Source organism: Botryllus schlosseri, chromosome 15, assembly GCF_051294905.1.
Source record: "Botryllus schlosseri isolate E-star chromosome 15, Bs_hap1, whole genome shotgun sequence".
NCBI classification, from domain to species: Eukaryota; Metazoa; Chordata; class Ascidiacea; order Stolidobranchia; family Styelidae; genus Botryllus; species Botryllus schlosseri.
Genome location: NC_137250.1, coordinates 8,076,793 through 8,094,311, shown reverse-complemented (window position 1 = coordinate 8,094,311; position 17,519 = coordinate 8,076,793). Strand labels below are relative to the sequence as shown.

General features: G+C 40.5%; 3 protein-coding genes across 8 annotated transcripts; all 3 read right to left on the bottom strand.

Moving 5' to 3' along the window:
* Positions 1–1,069: 1,069 nt before the first annotated feature.
* LOC145457218 (bone morphogenetic protein 8A-like) lies at positions 1,070–10,320 on the bottom strand. Of its 3 annotated transcripts, XM_080335401.1 has the most exons (7): positions 9,454–10,320; positions 8,793–8,984; positions 8,576–8,732; positions 6,875–7,062; positions 5,666–5,767; positions 4,391–4,580; positions 1,070–2,943 (listed from the first exon to the last, which is right to left on the bottom strand). In XM_080335401.1, the coding sequence occupies exons 2-7, from the start codon at positions 8,892–8,894 to the stop codon at positions 2,210–2,212; spliced, it is 1,473 nt and encodes a 490-aa protein (XP_080191527.1). In that variant the 5' UTR covers positions 8,895–8,984; positions 9,454–10,320; the 3' UTR covers positions 1,070–2,209. The 3 variants fall into 3 exon arrangements, with proteins under 3 accessions (XP_080191527.1, XP_080191525.1, XP_080191526.1); XM_080335399.1 differs by lacking the exon at positions 9,454–10,320 and having other exon boundaries at positions 8,793–9,428; XM_080335400.1 differs by lacking the exons at positions 5,666–5,767; positions 9,454–10,320 and having other exon boundaries at positions 8,793–9,430.
* Positions 10,321–10,440: 120 nt separating this feature from the next.
* LOC145457224 (uncharacterized) lies at positions 10,441–12,294 on the bottom strand. Of its 4 annotated transcripts, XM_080335411.1 has the most exons (7): positions 12,155–12,294; positions 12,058–12,096; positions 11,930–11,998; positions 11,756–11,865; positions 11,211–11,457; positions 10,958–11,139; positions 10,441–10,894 (listed from the first exon to the last, which is right to left on the bottom strand). In XM_080335411.1, exons 3-7 carry the CDS (start codon positions 11,946–11,948, stop codon positions 10,676–10,678), a joined length of 777 nt encoding a protein of 258 aa, XP_080191537.1. In that variant the 5' UTR covers positions 11,949–11,998; positions 12,058–12,096; positions 12,155–12,294; the 3' UTR covers positions 10,441–10,675. The 4 variants fall into 4 exon arrangements, with proteins under 4 accessions (XP_080191537.1, XP_080191536.1, XP_080191533.1 ...); XM_080335410.1 differs by having other exon boundaries at positions 11,930–12,096; XM_080335407.1 differs by having other exon boundaries at positions 12,058–12,246.
* A 373-nt stretch (positions 12,295–12,667) lies between these two features.
* Positions 12,668–13,779, bottom strand: LOC145457228 (PDZ domain-containing protein 11-like). The gene is made up of 4 exons (XM_080335415.1): positions 13,486–13,779; positions 13,330–13,428; positions 13,208–13,268; positions 12,668–13,011 (listed from the first exon to the last, which is right to left on the bottom strand). The coding sequence occupies exons 1-4, from the start codon at positions 13,696–13,698 to the stop codon at positions 12,965–12,967; spliced, it is 420 nt and encodes a 139-aa protein (XP_080191541.1). The 5' UTR covers positions 13,699–13,779; the 3' UTR covers positions 12,668–12,964.
* Between the last annotated feature and the right edge of the window lie 3,740 nt (positions 13,780–17,519).

Here is a 17,519-nt window from a genome sequence, read left to right as displayed (position 1 = left end):
AGAATATAACTTACAAACTAGATATGCAGCTGATGTGAACATTGTGCAATATAATTGCATACTCAGTCAACATGTACTGAAGCATAAACTTGCCTGTTTTAGCCAGTCATCATTTCATTTAAATGCGGATATGGTACACCCCCTGTACACCCCATCTGAGTGGTACACCCTTTCAAAATTTTGGTACAGCCTAGGGTGTAGTAACACCCGGTTGAAGAGCACTGCCATATATAGAACATAGATTTTGACGAGAACTGATTTTATTCGGGGAAGGAATTCTGCAATCGATACTATAGGACGGGAGCTCACATCGAGCATGTATAATTGTATAATGTACGTACATCGTACAATTATACATATACATTGTAGAAGTCCAGGCTGACGAAACTACACTACATATTGCAGAGTATATCTATGAATGAGATGATAACCGGTATTGTGACATGCGCCTTTTACCCTACTCATAGAATACGATTGCACAATGTACGTACAGTCGTACATGCTCCTCGGTCCTAGCGGTATTATAATTTGATGTGATTGTTTCTCATTCAAATATATCAGGTGACTATTTTCCTGCTTCCATCTTTTTAGATTGCTATTGCAAGTCTAATAGTGTGTTTACTTTTAAGTTGAGCAATGAGCATATGTTTCGAGGTCTTTTCAAACGCGCACTCATGGGATGTTTTGAAACAAATGAGATGACACGATTCTGTGATATTCTAGTGACAACAGCATATATTAGGAAACCGTATCCCAATCGTCAGTTGAAATGTGTAATGAACATCAGCGTAATTAATTAATAGATGGTTAAATGGGATCGGGATGTCATGATTTTTATAAAATTAGGATGTTCTAGGACTTCTAGCGCAGTGGTTTGAGGATCACTGGTCACGGTTCACTGCGCTGACGTACAATCAAAACAACCCAGTTTGACCTTTGCATTCATTGCTGCCTTCACCGTCTTTGCTATTGCTGGAAGTTAAATGGGAAGCTATCCTTACGCAGCATTGAAGCAGACTGGCTGTAAAAGGTGCGGAAAGTGTGTGTACGCTATGTTCGGAGTAGCAGCTGTCTTATTTTTGGTGTTTAGTGCCAGTATACTTTCACCAGCGCTCAGTATTACCTACCCAATCCATGCACAATGTCATCTGAAGTGGACATTGGCACAAACAAACTGCTCATTGGTCAAACAGGGTCTACTGGATATTGCTAAGAAATGGGCCGGGCCAGAAAATTGTAACGCTGGAGGGGAGAAGTGCCTGTATGAGGTAACCGATGTCGCAGAAAACCAAATAAAATTGACTCACACTACCCCGAAATCGAAATATGTCGATGATATTACATTTGGATTTTGTGATAACATTGGACAATGCGACATACTGACGAATGAGCCTCAAAGAATGAAACGAGCTGTTGTTACGAAATTTATGAACAAATTAGTTTCAGCTCAAAAAAATGGTGGATGTGAAATCTCTGGATTCTCACGATCGGAAACCTGGTACGCGATACTGGATTCTGGAACAAATTACTGCAATATGAGGAATCTCGCAGATGGAGCTGGCTTAACTTCACAAGCGGACTTTACAGAGCATGTTGATGATAGCTCATGCACTCAGTATTCTTCTTCTGATTGTGGAAAGTATTGAATAGTGGTGTGATGCTGTGATCATGATTATACTATTTCATACCTATGCTTGCCTCTGCTGGTCACAGTCAATTTCTTAGACAGCGCTACATCTGTGCGCGCATAGTGAAATGGGGTGTGTACAAGAAGCAACTGAACTGAGCAAGGAACATTGTTTGCAGCTTTTCTGCGCTATGGCCATGATCATATTATTTGTACATCTTTATTGTTTTTGTGGTCGTGACAATGTTTATTTGAATACTGCATTAAACACAACATGATGCAAAAGTAACGGATGCAATGTATTGATGCAAGATAAGAGTAGATGTGGAATAATCATTATCATTTGTCATGAGACTATATGTGAAAATCACGAACAATGTTCAACATATTGCAATATGTCATATCTTATGATCAGGATTCCTGGTCATGTCATGGGTTATGGTCAGTAAAGCATTCGATCCAACACTTGGTCAAGTGGGCCATTAATGGATTGAATACAATGGGAGTGCCACACACACACTGTGCTGCACACTTGATAGTCAAAATGTATAGCCATCTCGATGAAAGTTGCGATGGAAAAATTTATTGGCAAGCACAAGAACCTGCTACCATCTCTTTATACCTTCTTAGAACTACATCGTCTTGGTCAAAATACAATAGATTGATATCATAAAGTTTGTTCGGAACACAGCACGGCATTTCGACAGGCTGGTCTCCCAATCCCAAAGTGTGCATAATGCTCAGTACTGTAGCATGATTGGTAGGATTCAGCTGTTGACCAAGCGGGAAAGGGCATGTCCCTTTGCAATGATATGCGTTGTAGCCTTGCGGATAAATTATCCAACCTGCCCATCCGGTATCTTCGAAGTTTACGTACAAGGGATATCTCCGGCAGATTCCCACCTGCCCAGAATCTCCGGCAGAAGACAAAAAGGAAGAACTTTGGTACCGCGACCGCTCGTCTGATTGCACGATGTCTTTTCCATTTCTGTCTCTTCTCTCGGGAGAGTATATTGATGGAGCCATTTCATCCCTGGCTATTTGTTCAGTTTGTCGTGAAGGCCGATGCTGGCCACCATTAGCTAGGTAGTCGTAACTGCGATATGTGTTCCTACGTGTTGGCGCTTCATATTCGGTATCAGGAAAATGAATATCACCCGGTGAATCAGTGTCTTTACTCGAATAGACTTCTCCCGCCATTCTTCCACGACTACTTTGCCAATATGTACCATCTTGGCGGGCAGTGGATCTTCTCTTCCGTGCGAGCAAACTATTGGTCGATACATCCTTTATTATCGGTGTTTCCATTGTATATTCTGAATATATATAAAAAAAAGAAAGAGGGTTGGCTCTGTCCATTACACGAGATCCTCGTCTAAAGGAAACATCTACTTACCCCCACCCAATAGCAACCTAACTAAGAGATCAATCGACTACTCGGGACCTATCATCTGGAATGCATTACCACCACATATCCGTGAATTGCCTTAGATTCAAAAAAGCCCTACTTGATCACCTCTTGTCGTTACACTAACACTGTTGCCCTACCTCGCCCAGACATTGCTTCATTGATCATTTGCCACCATTGTTTAATTTTTTTTCTATTTTCCTTTATAACTAAACATTTCTTTACAGCCAGACTGTTCAGAGTCAAGTGTACCTGTTTGATGCTGGTGTGATCAGACTAGATGACCTTCACGGTCTTATCGATCATTCCTATCTAATACCGAATACTGTGCACGCATATTTTCTGTACTGCCATCACTGCCGTTTGTTATGTATTTTGGTTCGATGAAAATAAAGACTCTCTCTCTCTCTCTCATAAGAGTAGAGGGCAGTCCACAGTATGTACCGCTATCCTATGAATGTTTGAACAGTGAACACGTCGCATACTTGGCCAAGTTCTTTTTAAATCACCTATTCGAGTAGCCTAAACATTTTTAAAGATTAGATTGATTGTTCCTCTGGAGATATCACCGATTTAACGGTAAGATATGGTCACAATAAGGAGTTGGTTGTTTTATGTTGTTTCCGTTACAATATAATACAATTGATCGTGTTATTCGTCTTGATTGAAATGCAGTTTAGCCATACGTGCGTCGATGTTGTTAACGTGTGGTATGAGTCGAATGACGTTAACTTTTATAGTTGGTTAATTACAATAATTGAGTGCTGGGTCTCCATTGATACTCAATTAGAAATAGAAGTAACCTCGTGAATTTCTTCTCAAATACAACTATAGAAGTAGCGATTTCCAAGTAAGCATAGTATTCTAAGCAATGTAACGCTAGTTTTTCCGATAATTCTGAAAAGTGCGAGATAGTGTAATGGTTATGCATCCGGCTTCTCGTTCGGTAGGTCGTGGGCTCGATCCCCGGCCGGGTCATACCAAAGACTCGAAAATTGGCATCCGCAGATATCCTGCCAGGCGCTCAGCAATCACGGTTAGCATGGAGGAGAAAAAAATGGGGGCGCAGACTAGATGACCTCACGGCCGTATCGCAACTCCGTCGTCAAAGCATCTCGATGGTGAAGGCGAAAAAGAATATCATATCTCTCTATATATAATCATATGCACTTAATTCAGCTAGCTTACAATTATAAATGCATATAATACATTAATTTTGCGTTTCTGAAGATATGTTTAATTTGACACAGCAACTCTCTTTTGGGCAAGCTCTGCGGAATTGAGCTATTAGAGCCTGATAATACGTAACAGCCCAAGTCTAAGTCTACCAACTGTTCTACGTCCTACCACCTCACCTCTGTTGGACTTCGAGCTCACTGAAGATCCCGTCTGATTGGATACGTGCGGTTGTGCATTTGCGAAAATTATCAGTATAGGCTGTAAGCTCTCACGGGAAGGTACGTCTTCAATGAATTGTCCATCGGAAGTAACAATTTCTATTCCCAATCCGTAATTCCCCGATTCCTTTCCTATCCACCGCTTTACCTTTTGAGTGCAATGCATTTTATCAGGACCCTGTTATTCCAGAGGTGGCCAATAGCGGAAGTAATTCTACATCTTCGAAGTACTCACGTAGGTTTTGACTACTTGCGCTACTTGTTAAAGTGGTTATGATTTTACATTACTTTTACTTAACAGTTTTCAGTATTTTAGCAAAAATTATTTCTAGAATATTTTTGCACTTACTTGGAAATCGCTATACTTACAACGATAACCAGTAACCACGTTGCCTATATTTACCTTTGCTTGTTTCGCGGAATAACTTCAAAAATTTATCACCTAGTCCTATTAGGATGAAATACAAATGAATTGAAACGAAATATAAATCGAAAGCGTATGCGGCAAGCATGAATTGCTAGGCCGCAATAGAAGTCAATGCCGAAAGTCTAGAATCACATTGGTGGAATACTCCTCAGTTGCCCTAAGTATGACCGTGCCCGGATGAATCTAAGTCAGACCGCCGAGCGGAATAAAGTTAGGTCCTGCATTTTCAGGTTTTTGAAAATGTCCTCCGATGACGCCAAATAGGAAATTCGTGGTTCGAACGAAAGTGACGACCTTTTTTTAGTCAGCCAACGTAAAGTGTGAAAGAAAAACTATTTCTGGAGTTGAGCCGGAAAGTGACCTTTTTTTAGTCAACCAACCACGAAGTGCAAAAAAATTTAACAATTTTCAGGATTTTCCTCCGGTATTCTAAGCTGGAAAATTTTGAAAAAGTGTCCTCCTTTCCCGATTCCAAAATATGGTAACCCTAAATAAAGTAGGCTACCACCAAGGACAGAGTCCCTACTAACAGATGTGCATACTATATGACCAGTCATCGAATTCACGATATCAAGTGGAAGGGCTATATAAAGAGTTGTAAACCATTGAAATAGTACAGGAGTCGATATCGCCAGATATCGTCCTGGGGCAAAAAGCCGATTAGCTAAGCCCCATTCCCCCTATAATACCTACCTACCTACCCGCCTACCTACCTACCTACCTATACATTGGTGGAAATCGGCTCACAAGCTCCAAACAAGTTTTGAAATCTCTGAACAATAACAAAAAACTGAAAATGCTCTTACAGTAGATAAAATTGGGAACGCGTGCCATCCACAGTGATGAAAATGAATACGGCGTGCCGCAATGATATTCTTGCTTTCGGTGGAATTGCCGCTCACAGTTAACTGCAATTAGACGTGGGTTAAAAATAAAAAAATCATTGCAAGCGGGTGATTTTTTATGTTACGTCGGTCTAAGTCAGGGGTGGGCAAACTTCGGCCCGCAACACCGTTTTGTGCGGCCCGCGAAAGCTTCAAGAAACGTAAATGTATTGATGAAATGCGTTCTACAAATCAAATTACTGTGGGTACTCGATTAAACTTTTTTCTTAATATATTTCAACATTATAATGATAAGTTATATTCTTACAGTAGTATTTTTTATTTCATTGATAGCGCGATAGCCCGACCTGGAGGCCCATGCAATTTGAAAGGTTTCAATTGCTAAACATCACAGAAACTGAAACGTAAATGACTTAATTCGGACCACGAGTGTGATTTTAAATTGGCATTACGGGCCATTGTATTACTTTTAGTGCAGTAATTGGAAAAACCGATTCGCGATTGTGTTATAGATAGATTCGTTCTTTGCATGTGGAGAAGCATTCATATTTATAATATTTTTATATTGTAATAGCGTATTTAAAGTCAACATGGTTATGATGCTCTCAGCATTGTGTGTCTTGGAGTTAAACTAAAAGTACAATCAGCAAATCTATGACCAGATCGCTGCTCACATGCCCAAATTTACATCCAGTTCTAAGAATCGAGACAACCGACTTTTATCCCTAACTTTGACAATGAGGAACACCTGCTTATAAATTCTCGTCAATGTTTTTGACGCGTGTCCGTTACCATCAAATCAATGTTTTGTTTGTTTTAGATATACAAATACATATATAATATTTCCATGTCTTCGGTCACTATTTTTAATCAAATAACAATATTGAATTTTGGCTTAGTATAGCAATCTTATATAGTGCGGCCCGCAAATGGATTCAAGCGTTGAATGCGGCCCGCGAGCTAGAAAGTTTGTCCACCCCTGGTCCGAGTAGACGATTAGATGTTATTTTAAAATGTTAATGATGGGTGTTCGATTGAAAGACTTCAAAGTTCATTCGACTCCTTCTATTGTATTCTTTATAAAATAATATTAATAAACGATTGAATAAATATAGGATGGAATGATATTGAAATGATATTTGATTTTGTATGACATAAATTTCGACATACCTCATACAGTTTTACGACTTGTGTTGTAGCGAGAGGAAGCCTTTGTCTGTTTGGATGTGGCACCCTGTATTCCTTCAATTTCCGGTGTGCCATCCGACTTTGGAAAATGTGAATCTCTGCATCCACCAATACCTCATTTTTAGCTATAGTGCTGACATTGAATTTGTAAATTTTAGAAGCCGGCGGCGCTAGAATTGAAATAAAAAAATATTATATGTATTTGTATACCAACTGGCTGGTTATGGCATCGGCGATGTACCAACGTCAAACTAAAACCATCTGTAAGTTAGTAATCTATTCTCAAACCACGAGATGGAGCATAATGCATGTGTAGTCAGTGTAGCCTATACACACCAAGCACCCACCTCACAGCTATGTACGCTAACGTTTGGCATTCTGGTTATTGCGTAATCTTGTACAACATGAAGGGAGGTCTAAACATGATGGGATATAAAATCAAAGTTGAAAGTGTAAAATACATTTTGGCGACGGCAGTGTTGGGATGACTCGAGTCGTATATTGGCTAGAGTCAGACTCGTAATCATGCAATCAGAAGCTGCGTGTGATTTAAGAGTCGTACCAAACAACCTTCAGATAAGCCCTAGAGAAAGAGAGAGAGAGAGAGAAAGAAAGAAAGAAAGAAAGAAAGAGTGAGAGTCTTTAATTTTTCATCCAACCGAAAGACATGAGAAAAACAGGCGACAACGATGATGGTACGCAGAAAATACGCATGCACAGTATTCGGTATCAGATAGGAATGATCGATACGACCTTGAAGGTCAACTACTCCGATCACGCCCGCATCAAACAGGTACACTTGTCTCAGACATTTTGGAACTTGTGGCGCAGCCGAGTTGATAACCAGTTACCCATTGGCACAGTAACGGTGTCGTTTATCACACTGCTCCACCCAGTGGTGGCTTTTGGGGTGGGCGAAGTGGGCGGTCACCTGCCCCCCCCCCCCCCCTGGTCGAAGGGGCCCCCCCTATTTGGATTTTGCGCTTTTTTTAAGGAGAATGACGAATAAACATGGAAATCCGTGTACCAAGCAAGAATATGATTCCGTACAGATGTGTCAATCATCATCAAATCACTGCATTTGTTAGAAAAGTCCCGTATCCCGATAATCATCCCGTCTCTGCATGCGGTATAATTACTTAGTTTTGATGTAGTCTATCCTTGCACACATGCAAAACAGATATGGGCGAATTCAGGACCTGGGCAAACCTTTTGCGGTGGTGAAAGATAGATAAAAATAACCGATGCGGAAGGGGGGTCTGGGTGGCGGAGCCCCCCAGAAGTTATGGATGGATACTTATAGGGGCCCCCCCGGTAAGTCTCGCCCAGCCCACCCCCCCCCCCCCCCCGTTCGTAGGGCCACCACTGGCTCCACCCCTCGTTCATGTTAAATATCTTTTAACCGTAATCTGCTTGCTATTGTGCGACCCGCGGCATTCATATTGTTAATGCAGCCCTCGGGATTAAAAGTTTGCCCATCCCTGCTGTAATTTTTACTCAAGGAAAATACCAAGGTCTGTGTGGAGTAGCCTATATTCTATAGACCCGGGTTCGACTTATAGCCATATATATTAGATCACGGTCGCTCCTGCTCACTAATTATATGCCCATTCTCCGAAAGACGCTGGTAATCTGTTATAAAAACACTGACTATTCGATCATCCCAAGGAAATATAGTCTTACCACTATTTGGAATGCTTCTAACAATATCTGCGTCCAGCAACCCCGGATCTCTTGTCACTCCGTTAGCATCTGCGACAGCTCTGTAAAGATCGGTCATGTACTTGGGAGGCTTCTTTACTTTACGCCTGACTGTTGTCTCAGTCATGTTTTCGGGTACCTGTCAAAATTCGATCTGCAGATTATCATCGATTCAGCGCATCTTTTCGCAAACACTTACTTGCAAACCAAGAACATCCAAAAGTTTCTTGATTGCTTCAGATTTTGCAAAGATCTTATTGTCGACAGTGGAGCGGTTCGTCTCCGTTTCTGTCTTAATCATATCTGCATTACGGTGAGAGTTTAGTTCGCCAGCGTGTATTCGTACGTTTCTTGGTATCGTCCTCTTCTGCTTCGGATGAAGGATTCCACCCTCAACACAACATATCACCACTAACATACATACTATAAACTTGTAACAAGACATCATCATCGTTTCCAACTGTAAATATTTGATAAGCAATATTCGAAGAGTTAAATACAGATGCTGGTTGGCAACTGATAATCTTGAACATTCATTTTCCGACGCTTATATATAGGCTATGTACTTTTATCGTGCTATTCGTAAATCTTCAATTAAGACGCACATAGAAAGTCTTACAGTGGTCATTGACTACCATGACTCTGACCTGTCGAAAATCACCTGTCTATTCCATTGGTATATTTCATCCATTTCCGTGAACAAGAAGCTAAATCTAGATGTGCACAATATTCTTAGAGTGGTGCAAGTATATACCCGTCTTCGCCCGAAATGATCATTGCTCTAATTTCTTGCCTGGCGATTAGGATGCGGATTACTTTAAACGGGGTTAGAACAAAAGGTGCGAAATAAACAGACTTACTGCTTTTGTTTCGGATGAGCTGTCGTTGATAACAGTCTTGGACAGCAAATGTGTTTTTACAAGTGTTGACAATCATCTGCGTTAAGAACTACATGATTGCCTTGAGATTAGAGTATTTCTTACTTACCGGGCTCTCCCATACCTATGCTGTAGCGTGCATCTTCGTTGCCTTCCCATAATTCAGGTAGTTTCTCATGAGTGTGGACTGTGCAATGTGCATGCCTCGTTCTAACACGTTCGTCCATTTTGTTACTATATTTTTTAGGCCAAATAATGATTCGTGGACTTCACAAAGTCTTGAATTGATAGAAATGGTAATATAATGACACTGATATACTGATACTGACGATTTTATGAACTCGAATGAAATGTTTCGGCCAGGATGTAAACCTTACTCGTCCTGATAATTTATTCGAGGCCTTGATGCGAACATGACATGATTGTAATGCCACCATCAGCATTTCAGGTCATGTACCCAAACAACTGCTAAAATGCGATCTCTAAAGTTCGGAATGTCTTAGTCGTAGTCTGTTTTTCCTTGCCTACTAACTGCATTAAAGTATATGCTTATGCTCAATGTTCCGGCATTGGACAAAGTTTAACTAGCAGGAAGTTGCTTATTAGAGTTCAAAATCCATAGCTCTTCACGTATGAAAGATCTAGCTGGGAATTAAACGAAGCGACAATAAAATGTATTCGAATGATATTTGGAAATTAAACAGGATGTGATGTTCTCGGCGTTGTCTGACATCTAATAATTTCCAGGTGCTTGCACAAAAGATTTTGTGACACTTGTGTAAGGAGATGTTCGCACCTGTGACTTAACAATGCACTGTAAATACTCAACTCCGAAAAGCAACGAGAGAGCCTAATTAACGAAGCAGGGAAAACTACGCTCGTCGTATCATAACTCTTTTGATTGCTCTTATTACGATAAAGCACCTGTCTAAATTTCCCGGTAATACCTACCTTCTTCAACGAATCACGTGTTTCGAAGAATATTATATTACGCAAAAGCAAGATATATTGTATCGAATATAAATTATTGAATGTGTGCAGTGCACTAAGAGTCATATAATGCGTCGAAAAATCACCCACCCAAATAGATTTCCGTGTAATACGTATTGGGCATCATGATTTATTTGAGGATGCAAAGATGGTAATCATATTTCAGCGGTAGCCTACTTGAGTATCGAGTGGTGCCCAAGCGCCCTACGCAATTTCACCGACAACCACATTTCCTGATTTGATTCACGTACGAGTCATGGCCGCTTTCGCCGGTGAAGACCAGTACCTTTGATTTGACAGGCGTGCATTTCACATCATTTGTCTCTAGAGCCATCAGACAGTTGGCTTTTGAATCCGTATTCGCGTCATGACTTTTCATCACGCATTTTTTGATCGGGGAGCAGGAACCAGCGCATCTGCCGACATCTACCACCTTCAAATAGAGAAAAGTTAGTTATCTTTCGAGCTTGCATACAGGACCGGTTATCAGATATACTTTTGTTCGCACGGTTTTCATCCCATTTGGTAGCACGGCCAATTCTTTCAACTCCACGTTGAAGCGCTGTCGATAGCAACTTTGCTCGCACCTACATTTAGCTATTGTGTTGACGATTAGCACTCCGTCCGGACCTTGTACAGATATGACGCCGATCTCTGTCTTTTTGCACGTTTTTTGGTCTGCAAAAAGAAGCATCGTATATGATTATATTATATGAACAATACTATTGTCGTTGGGCTGGGGGGCCTACCTCCATACGTACGTTTCAAACTACGACACCCGCCCCGGCACTCGCCAACGTCGACTATCGTTTCGAATTCGGTATTTGCAAAGAACTTCTTGAACTTCGCCACTCTCGTGCATGTCTTCACAGGTTCACGGAAGGCGCATGATTCGATCACGTCAATTTGCCTCACCCCGTCTCGAAGAAGAACGTCGTCCACTCTGGTTCGCAAAGGCAAACATTGACTCCGAGTGAACGATAACCGCCTGTTAATCTGGAAAGGTAACATACTATTGCATGTAGGTTACACATTCTATATATAACTGGTTGTCAAGATGTCCCAGATCGGTAGAATCTTGCGATCCAAACAATAGTCGTAATACCGATTGTTACGCAATAGTTTCTTGAATATGCGCCTCCGGTGTTTTCAAGTTTTGTCATCAATTCAAGTTTTCAATTATTTTGTTACAATATGCCTGAAAAAGGCGACCCAAAATAAAATCATACGACGCAAGTTTGGGTCGCCACCCGTTCGTTGAGAACCACAGCTTTATATACTGTTCGCTGCATACCTTTTTCTCCATAATTCGCTCAAGTACGCTTTGGTAGGCACCAGCGTAGCCTAGGCTGCATGATGTAGAACACCGACCAACGTCTAAGTTGATGTGATTTCCGAATGAATCTGTTTCAAAACAGATCTCATTATTGCGTCTATTACTGAAAAATTGAAAGTGATCAGACATCACCTTCGCCAATAGAGATCATCTTTGAAGCATAACCACAGCATCCGTTTCGCCTACCGCCGCGATGATGATCTGTCGAAGACATGCGAGCTGATTTCAGAAATCTTAGTTGATACACATTGATTTCTTACCTTGGCCAATTATGCTAGCGACTGAAGCCAGGAATACAACTGCAAATATTATATCCATATTATATCCTTACAATGAAATTTGCCGACTACAACTGACCGGAATGCGTCTTGAACTGATCACCGACAGCGAAATTGAACTTTGATGATTTGCCGTGGCATGGAAACGCTTTATAGTAGTTTGTGGCAGTGTAATAGACTTGATGTCTCCAGCATCAATTAGCTTAGCAGTCGAAGCACATGAGTGCCATGTCTGGTTGACATGACGCCCCTTGGCTGCTAGGGATAACAATGGATTCGGAGTAGCCGGGGCCTCTCGTAACAACAGGAATAACAAAGTCTGTCGCCAAACAAACTTTTAATGACACACCGATGAATACAAACAAAACAAATGTCGCGTGCGTGCAGCCGCGGAGTGAGACAAAATGTTGCCACCACACGATTACATGCCAAATTACTGTAGTTATAGTCTCCTATCAAATTGTAAAAAATAACTACCTACGAAGTGAACGACGCTGCTACATTACGCCGCTGTTAACTCTGACGTTGAGGACACGCTTCCAAGAGACAGTCAACATCAGCTACAACACTAGCATGTAACACACGAATATGAAAAATGGTATTCTAATTTGTAATGGAAAAACAGTGATGTATAATGAACCAAATGTCTTGATAAGATTTAAATACGAAATAATTTCAACAAATATGAAGAGACTCTTGGCGGTACAGAACTTCAATATACAATTGAATATAGTATTTGTATCATATTGTAATATACAATTGAAGATACAATAATTATGAACTTATAAAAACATATAAAATAACTTGATGATCAATGCGCGGTTTGTGTTCGACCAAACAACCAGCAACAATCTCTCACAAACCGAAATATATTCACAGTTTTTTGTCTCTATTTTGGTCCGAGTGTTCCCGATATTCTCATCTGCAGGTCGTAACCTGTAAGGGTAAAACTGGTGTGAGCACTTCATACTGGAATTAGAGTGACATGTTGGGGTTTCGAACATGAATTTAAGATAGGCGTTTCATGTCTCGTGTCATGTCTGCTATATGTTGTGCTATTTAAAATGTTCACAATATCGTATTCAAATATTTCAAAAGGGTGGCTATGACATATTGCAAGAGATTCGCGTACCGTATGGAAAATATTGAACTTTCATGGTTAGTTCCATTGACCTCTTCAACAGTTCTACCGCCTGAAGGAAAATGATATCATTTGAAGCAAGCCGGACAAAAGCCATTGTGTCTGTTAGGTACCTCATGGTGAGGAATATCTGTGAAGTCTGCCTCGTTAACGGTAAGTACTTGATCCCCGGGTTTGAGACCAAGTTTTTCCGCCTCTGATTCAGCTAACACCTAAACACAATATCGGATTACTCGCGCCTGAGGACACTAACACCTACATTCAATTACCTTCGAAATGTAAACACCACCCTCATTAGCTCGCCCACCGCGAATGTTAAATCCTAATGGTTGCCCTTCAAGCTGCTTTTTCAGTTTAATTGTTCTCGGCAAGTACAGAGATAGGTTGCTACAGTATATCGGGTTTTTCCATCGCAGTGTAGCAGGTATCCACGGTGGTGGTGATTCGTAGGGAGGTGGTTGCGCGGAACGCGACACCGCCATTCCTAGAGCTGTTATTTTTCGTGATTACCAGACAAGCAGCTTTCTCTACACACCCCAAATTTGTGACCGCGATTCAATCATCCGCATCGGGTGTCAACAGTAATACCTATTGAAGCATGAACCCGAATTATTGCCATACCATTTTGGAACGGCGTTTAATTATTATAGATTTTAACCTACACAGATTAGTAATCTATAGTTCAATTCTACGAGCATTGGGACGGATATCATGTGTGTTTTAGTTCGTGCATTATGAACGCACAAACCCTACGTTTTCGTCTTGTACTCTCACGCGTATGTATTTTGTAAATTGTTATTCAACAGAAAATTTGCCTGTGACTTGTATTGCAACTAGGGTTGGATTTAGAACAAATGATACTTCAAAGCACTTTGTAACACATCTCAAACAGGGTCTTAAAAAACTGCCATTTAAAAGGACCAAAATTGTTTTTTTTTTCAAATGTTGTATAATTATGCCATAATTGTGTAAATACTTTCGAAAATACATCTAATATTTGCCCACATATGACTTGCACTCGATATAGTCGACTTATACGACTTGTATGCAACCCTCAAAATCGTCGTATTTTCAACAGTTACAGCACGTAGATATGGATCATTGTTACGGTACAGAATGGATGTTCTGATGATGATGACGCCCAGTCGTAAAAATGCTGCATAACAATATAGTCCTGATCAAAGATATTTTGGTCCGTTCATGTATATAATATATAGATGACTAAACTAAGTAGGTTAGTTATCTATAGTTTATGACAAGGTCGAAGCGTTTTTCCTCAAAGGGGCCAATTTTACCCTACATTTTCACACAATTGAAGATTCGTGACGTTATGGATAATAAATAACTTGAAAAAAACTTTAAAACACATCCTGTACTACATACCTGGGTATTGTGCGACCCGCGGGCGAAATGCGGCCCGCGACACGATTTCAAGCGACCCGCCAAAAATTCCTTGGAATTTAGACTACAAAATATATTTGTTAGTTAATGTGTGGGAAAAACCGCAGGATAAACTGATCCGGAAATGCGTTTACTCTGACTGAAGTCTAGTCTTTTGTATACCTTGATTACGTAACCTCTACGACCTACGTAGGTTATACACGTCGTGTCAGTAATCCAGGTTCACAATAAAGTCAATATAGCAAATTATGCGATAACAAATGTAGTTACAAGTCAGTATGTTTTCATATTCAAGTTCAAATATTGTTTGTTGCCAGGTTTCGAACTTTGTTACGTCATACGTTTCCGAATCCTGATTCAATGAAATAATGTGATCAGTGTATACGCGATTAGCGAACTCGCAAACGATGTTATGTCATGAATTGAAAGGCGATGTAATTCACTGCTTTCAATTCAGAAATAAGACTGCACATCACTGAACGTGAACATAGTCTAAACTTTTTTCTCAGGCCAACAGCATATTTTCTGCTTCACATTGGCCCGCCGGGAAAAATAGTTGGCCATCCCAGCTGTATGCCTACAGAATAGGACAGGGGTAACAAACTCGTGAAGTCAAGTGATTGCAAAATGTTTACCTCCAAATCCATACCCTACTTTTGCATTAAAAAAATTTATCAGGCATCAATTCATAATGGTGTATTACATTATATCAGTGGTTCGCAACCTTTTTCGTCTCGTGGACTCCTTGGCAGATATTTGAGCTAAAATTCCCTCCCCCCCCTGTGAAAAAGTTGCCTGTGACTAAAAAGGTGCTTTTTAACGCACTACCATTTGTTGACTGAGCAATATAAGGCCAAACATATTCAGATATGTCCGAACTATGTTGAATGCGGACCGCACTACACTTTGGTAAACTACAGCTAAATCTGACCTGTTTTTACCGGTCGGGTAGCCGCTGACGAAAAATAAATCACTATGGCTATATGGCCTTGAGTTGAATCGATGAATTTGGTATGTTTTTCCCCTTAGCTCATATGTTGACTTAAAAAGGTAAACATTTTCACCAGCGACCTTGTGTTGAAGTCGGCATGACTTTTTCCTGCATAGTATGAATTTGGTCTAGAGCTGTGGTTCTCAACCTTTTTGTCTTCGCGGACCCCTTTTGGGCCGTCACGGAACCCCGCGGACCCCCACAAAGTTTTAGTTTAAATTTAGCTTCATTATCGTGCAATCGTTATCTGTCTTGCGCAAATAATAACTGTAGACTTAGTGATAAACAGCAGCAAATGACTTTTCTTGAAAATAATCATATTATATATACAGAAATTGAGCTGACTCCTATTAATTCAAATCGAATTCTGCAATTGCATTTCTTGAAAATCCGCGCCTTCGATAGGATATTACCGAGTGCCGAAAATCCATTTCCACAAATATAGACAATGGCGAATGTAAGAATAACGCGTATACCTCTTCCGACGACACATTTGGGTATGATCGCAACAAATATGGCACCCAAATTGACAAATAATTTTTTAATGAGCCTGGTCATTTCTATCTAGCAGCTGATCTTGAAGTTATTAGGGATATATCTCAGGAGAAAATGGAATTTTGTAAACATTTCGAAGTCACCGTGATTGACCTTACTCATCCAACTTTTTTTCCACAATCCCCAACAAAACATCTCTAAACAGGGAAATGTTTGTATCCGTAGCCTATTGACAATTTAACAATTAAAATGAGTCTGAACAGTAGGAAATTTAATCTCAGACCATGGAAAACAGTCGACAGTCGACGAGCATGTCCACATTCAAGTCGAAATACAAGCAATTACTACTAAATAAATACAGTCCATCCTCAAGATTACCGGACCACGACTGACCTATCGATCTCGCTTCCCATGACATTCCGCCCTATTTCTTGTCGCATTCTTTTTCTATACTATCTTCTTTACTTTCATTCAGTGTGCATGCCTCCTCTTTACATCGCCTAGGCCAAGGTGGGTGTCAGATTCCATAGACTATACTCCTTGTCGCTTCGACATCTTCCCGTCTTTTCAGTGTATCGCATTTTTGTGGTGTATTGAACTGATAAAATTGCTAATAAACCAATGATGATGATGATGTTTTCCATGCTCAGACTGCCATTCTGTTGATGTGAGCTCTGGAGTTCTACTAGTAATGAAGCGAAACTGCCTCGTGATTTTCCGAATTGAAAAAATACAAATTAACTTATCAACTATTTTGAGGCTTCGCGGACCCCCTGAAAATGCTTCGCAGACCCCCGGTTGAGAACCGCTGGTCTAGAGGCTTTCACGGGCCCAACGAAATCGTCTCGCGAGCCTCACTTTATCAGGGGGTGTAATATCTACGGAAGGCATTTAAACATACAGCTTAAAAGCTGCCAAGAAACATACAATTGTAAGGAACTAGTTTCATACTTAACGTTTCTACCATAAAAATCTATAAAACCTTGTGAACCCAGCATATCTTCCGATACAACCCCTAAGCCAGATTCCCCCCTACAAATTTCAAAATTCCCCCCGGTTGGGAACCACTGCATTATATTATCATTGTCGTAGTGATTCCATTCTATCAACGCCTTTATTCGCAATCGATGGAATTGGCAAAAATACGATGATTGGCCGGTTGAACGCATAAACAATATGACTCGGACGATGATACGAGGTGGCCTATTTCTATGCTCCCTATGTTCTGGACGTAATGTAGCGTGTTAGCCCTGCGTCTGCGATTTGAGAATATAACAGATTTAAATGTTACTGACGTTGGAATTTGGTTCATTTATTATCAAATCGCGATTCGGATGTCTGTGGACTGTGGAGGCTGGGATGTACTACTCAAATAAAAGATCAATAGCCGCCGCAAATTGAACTTTTCCAGCTTTC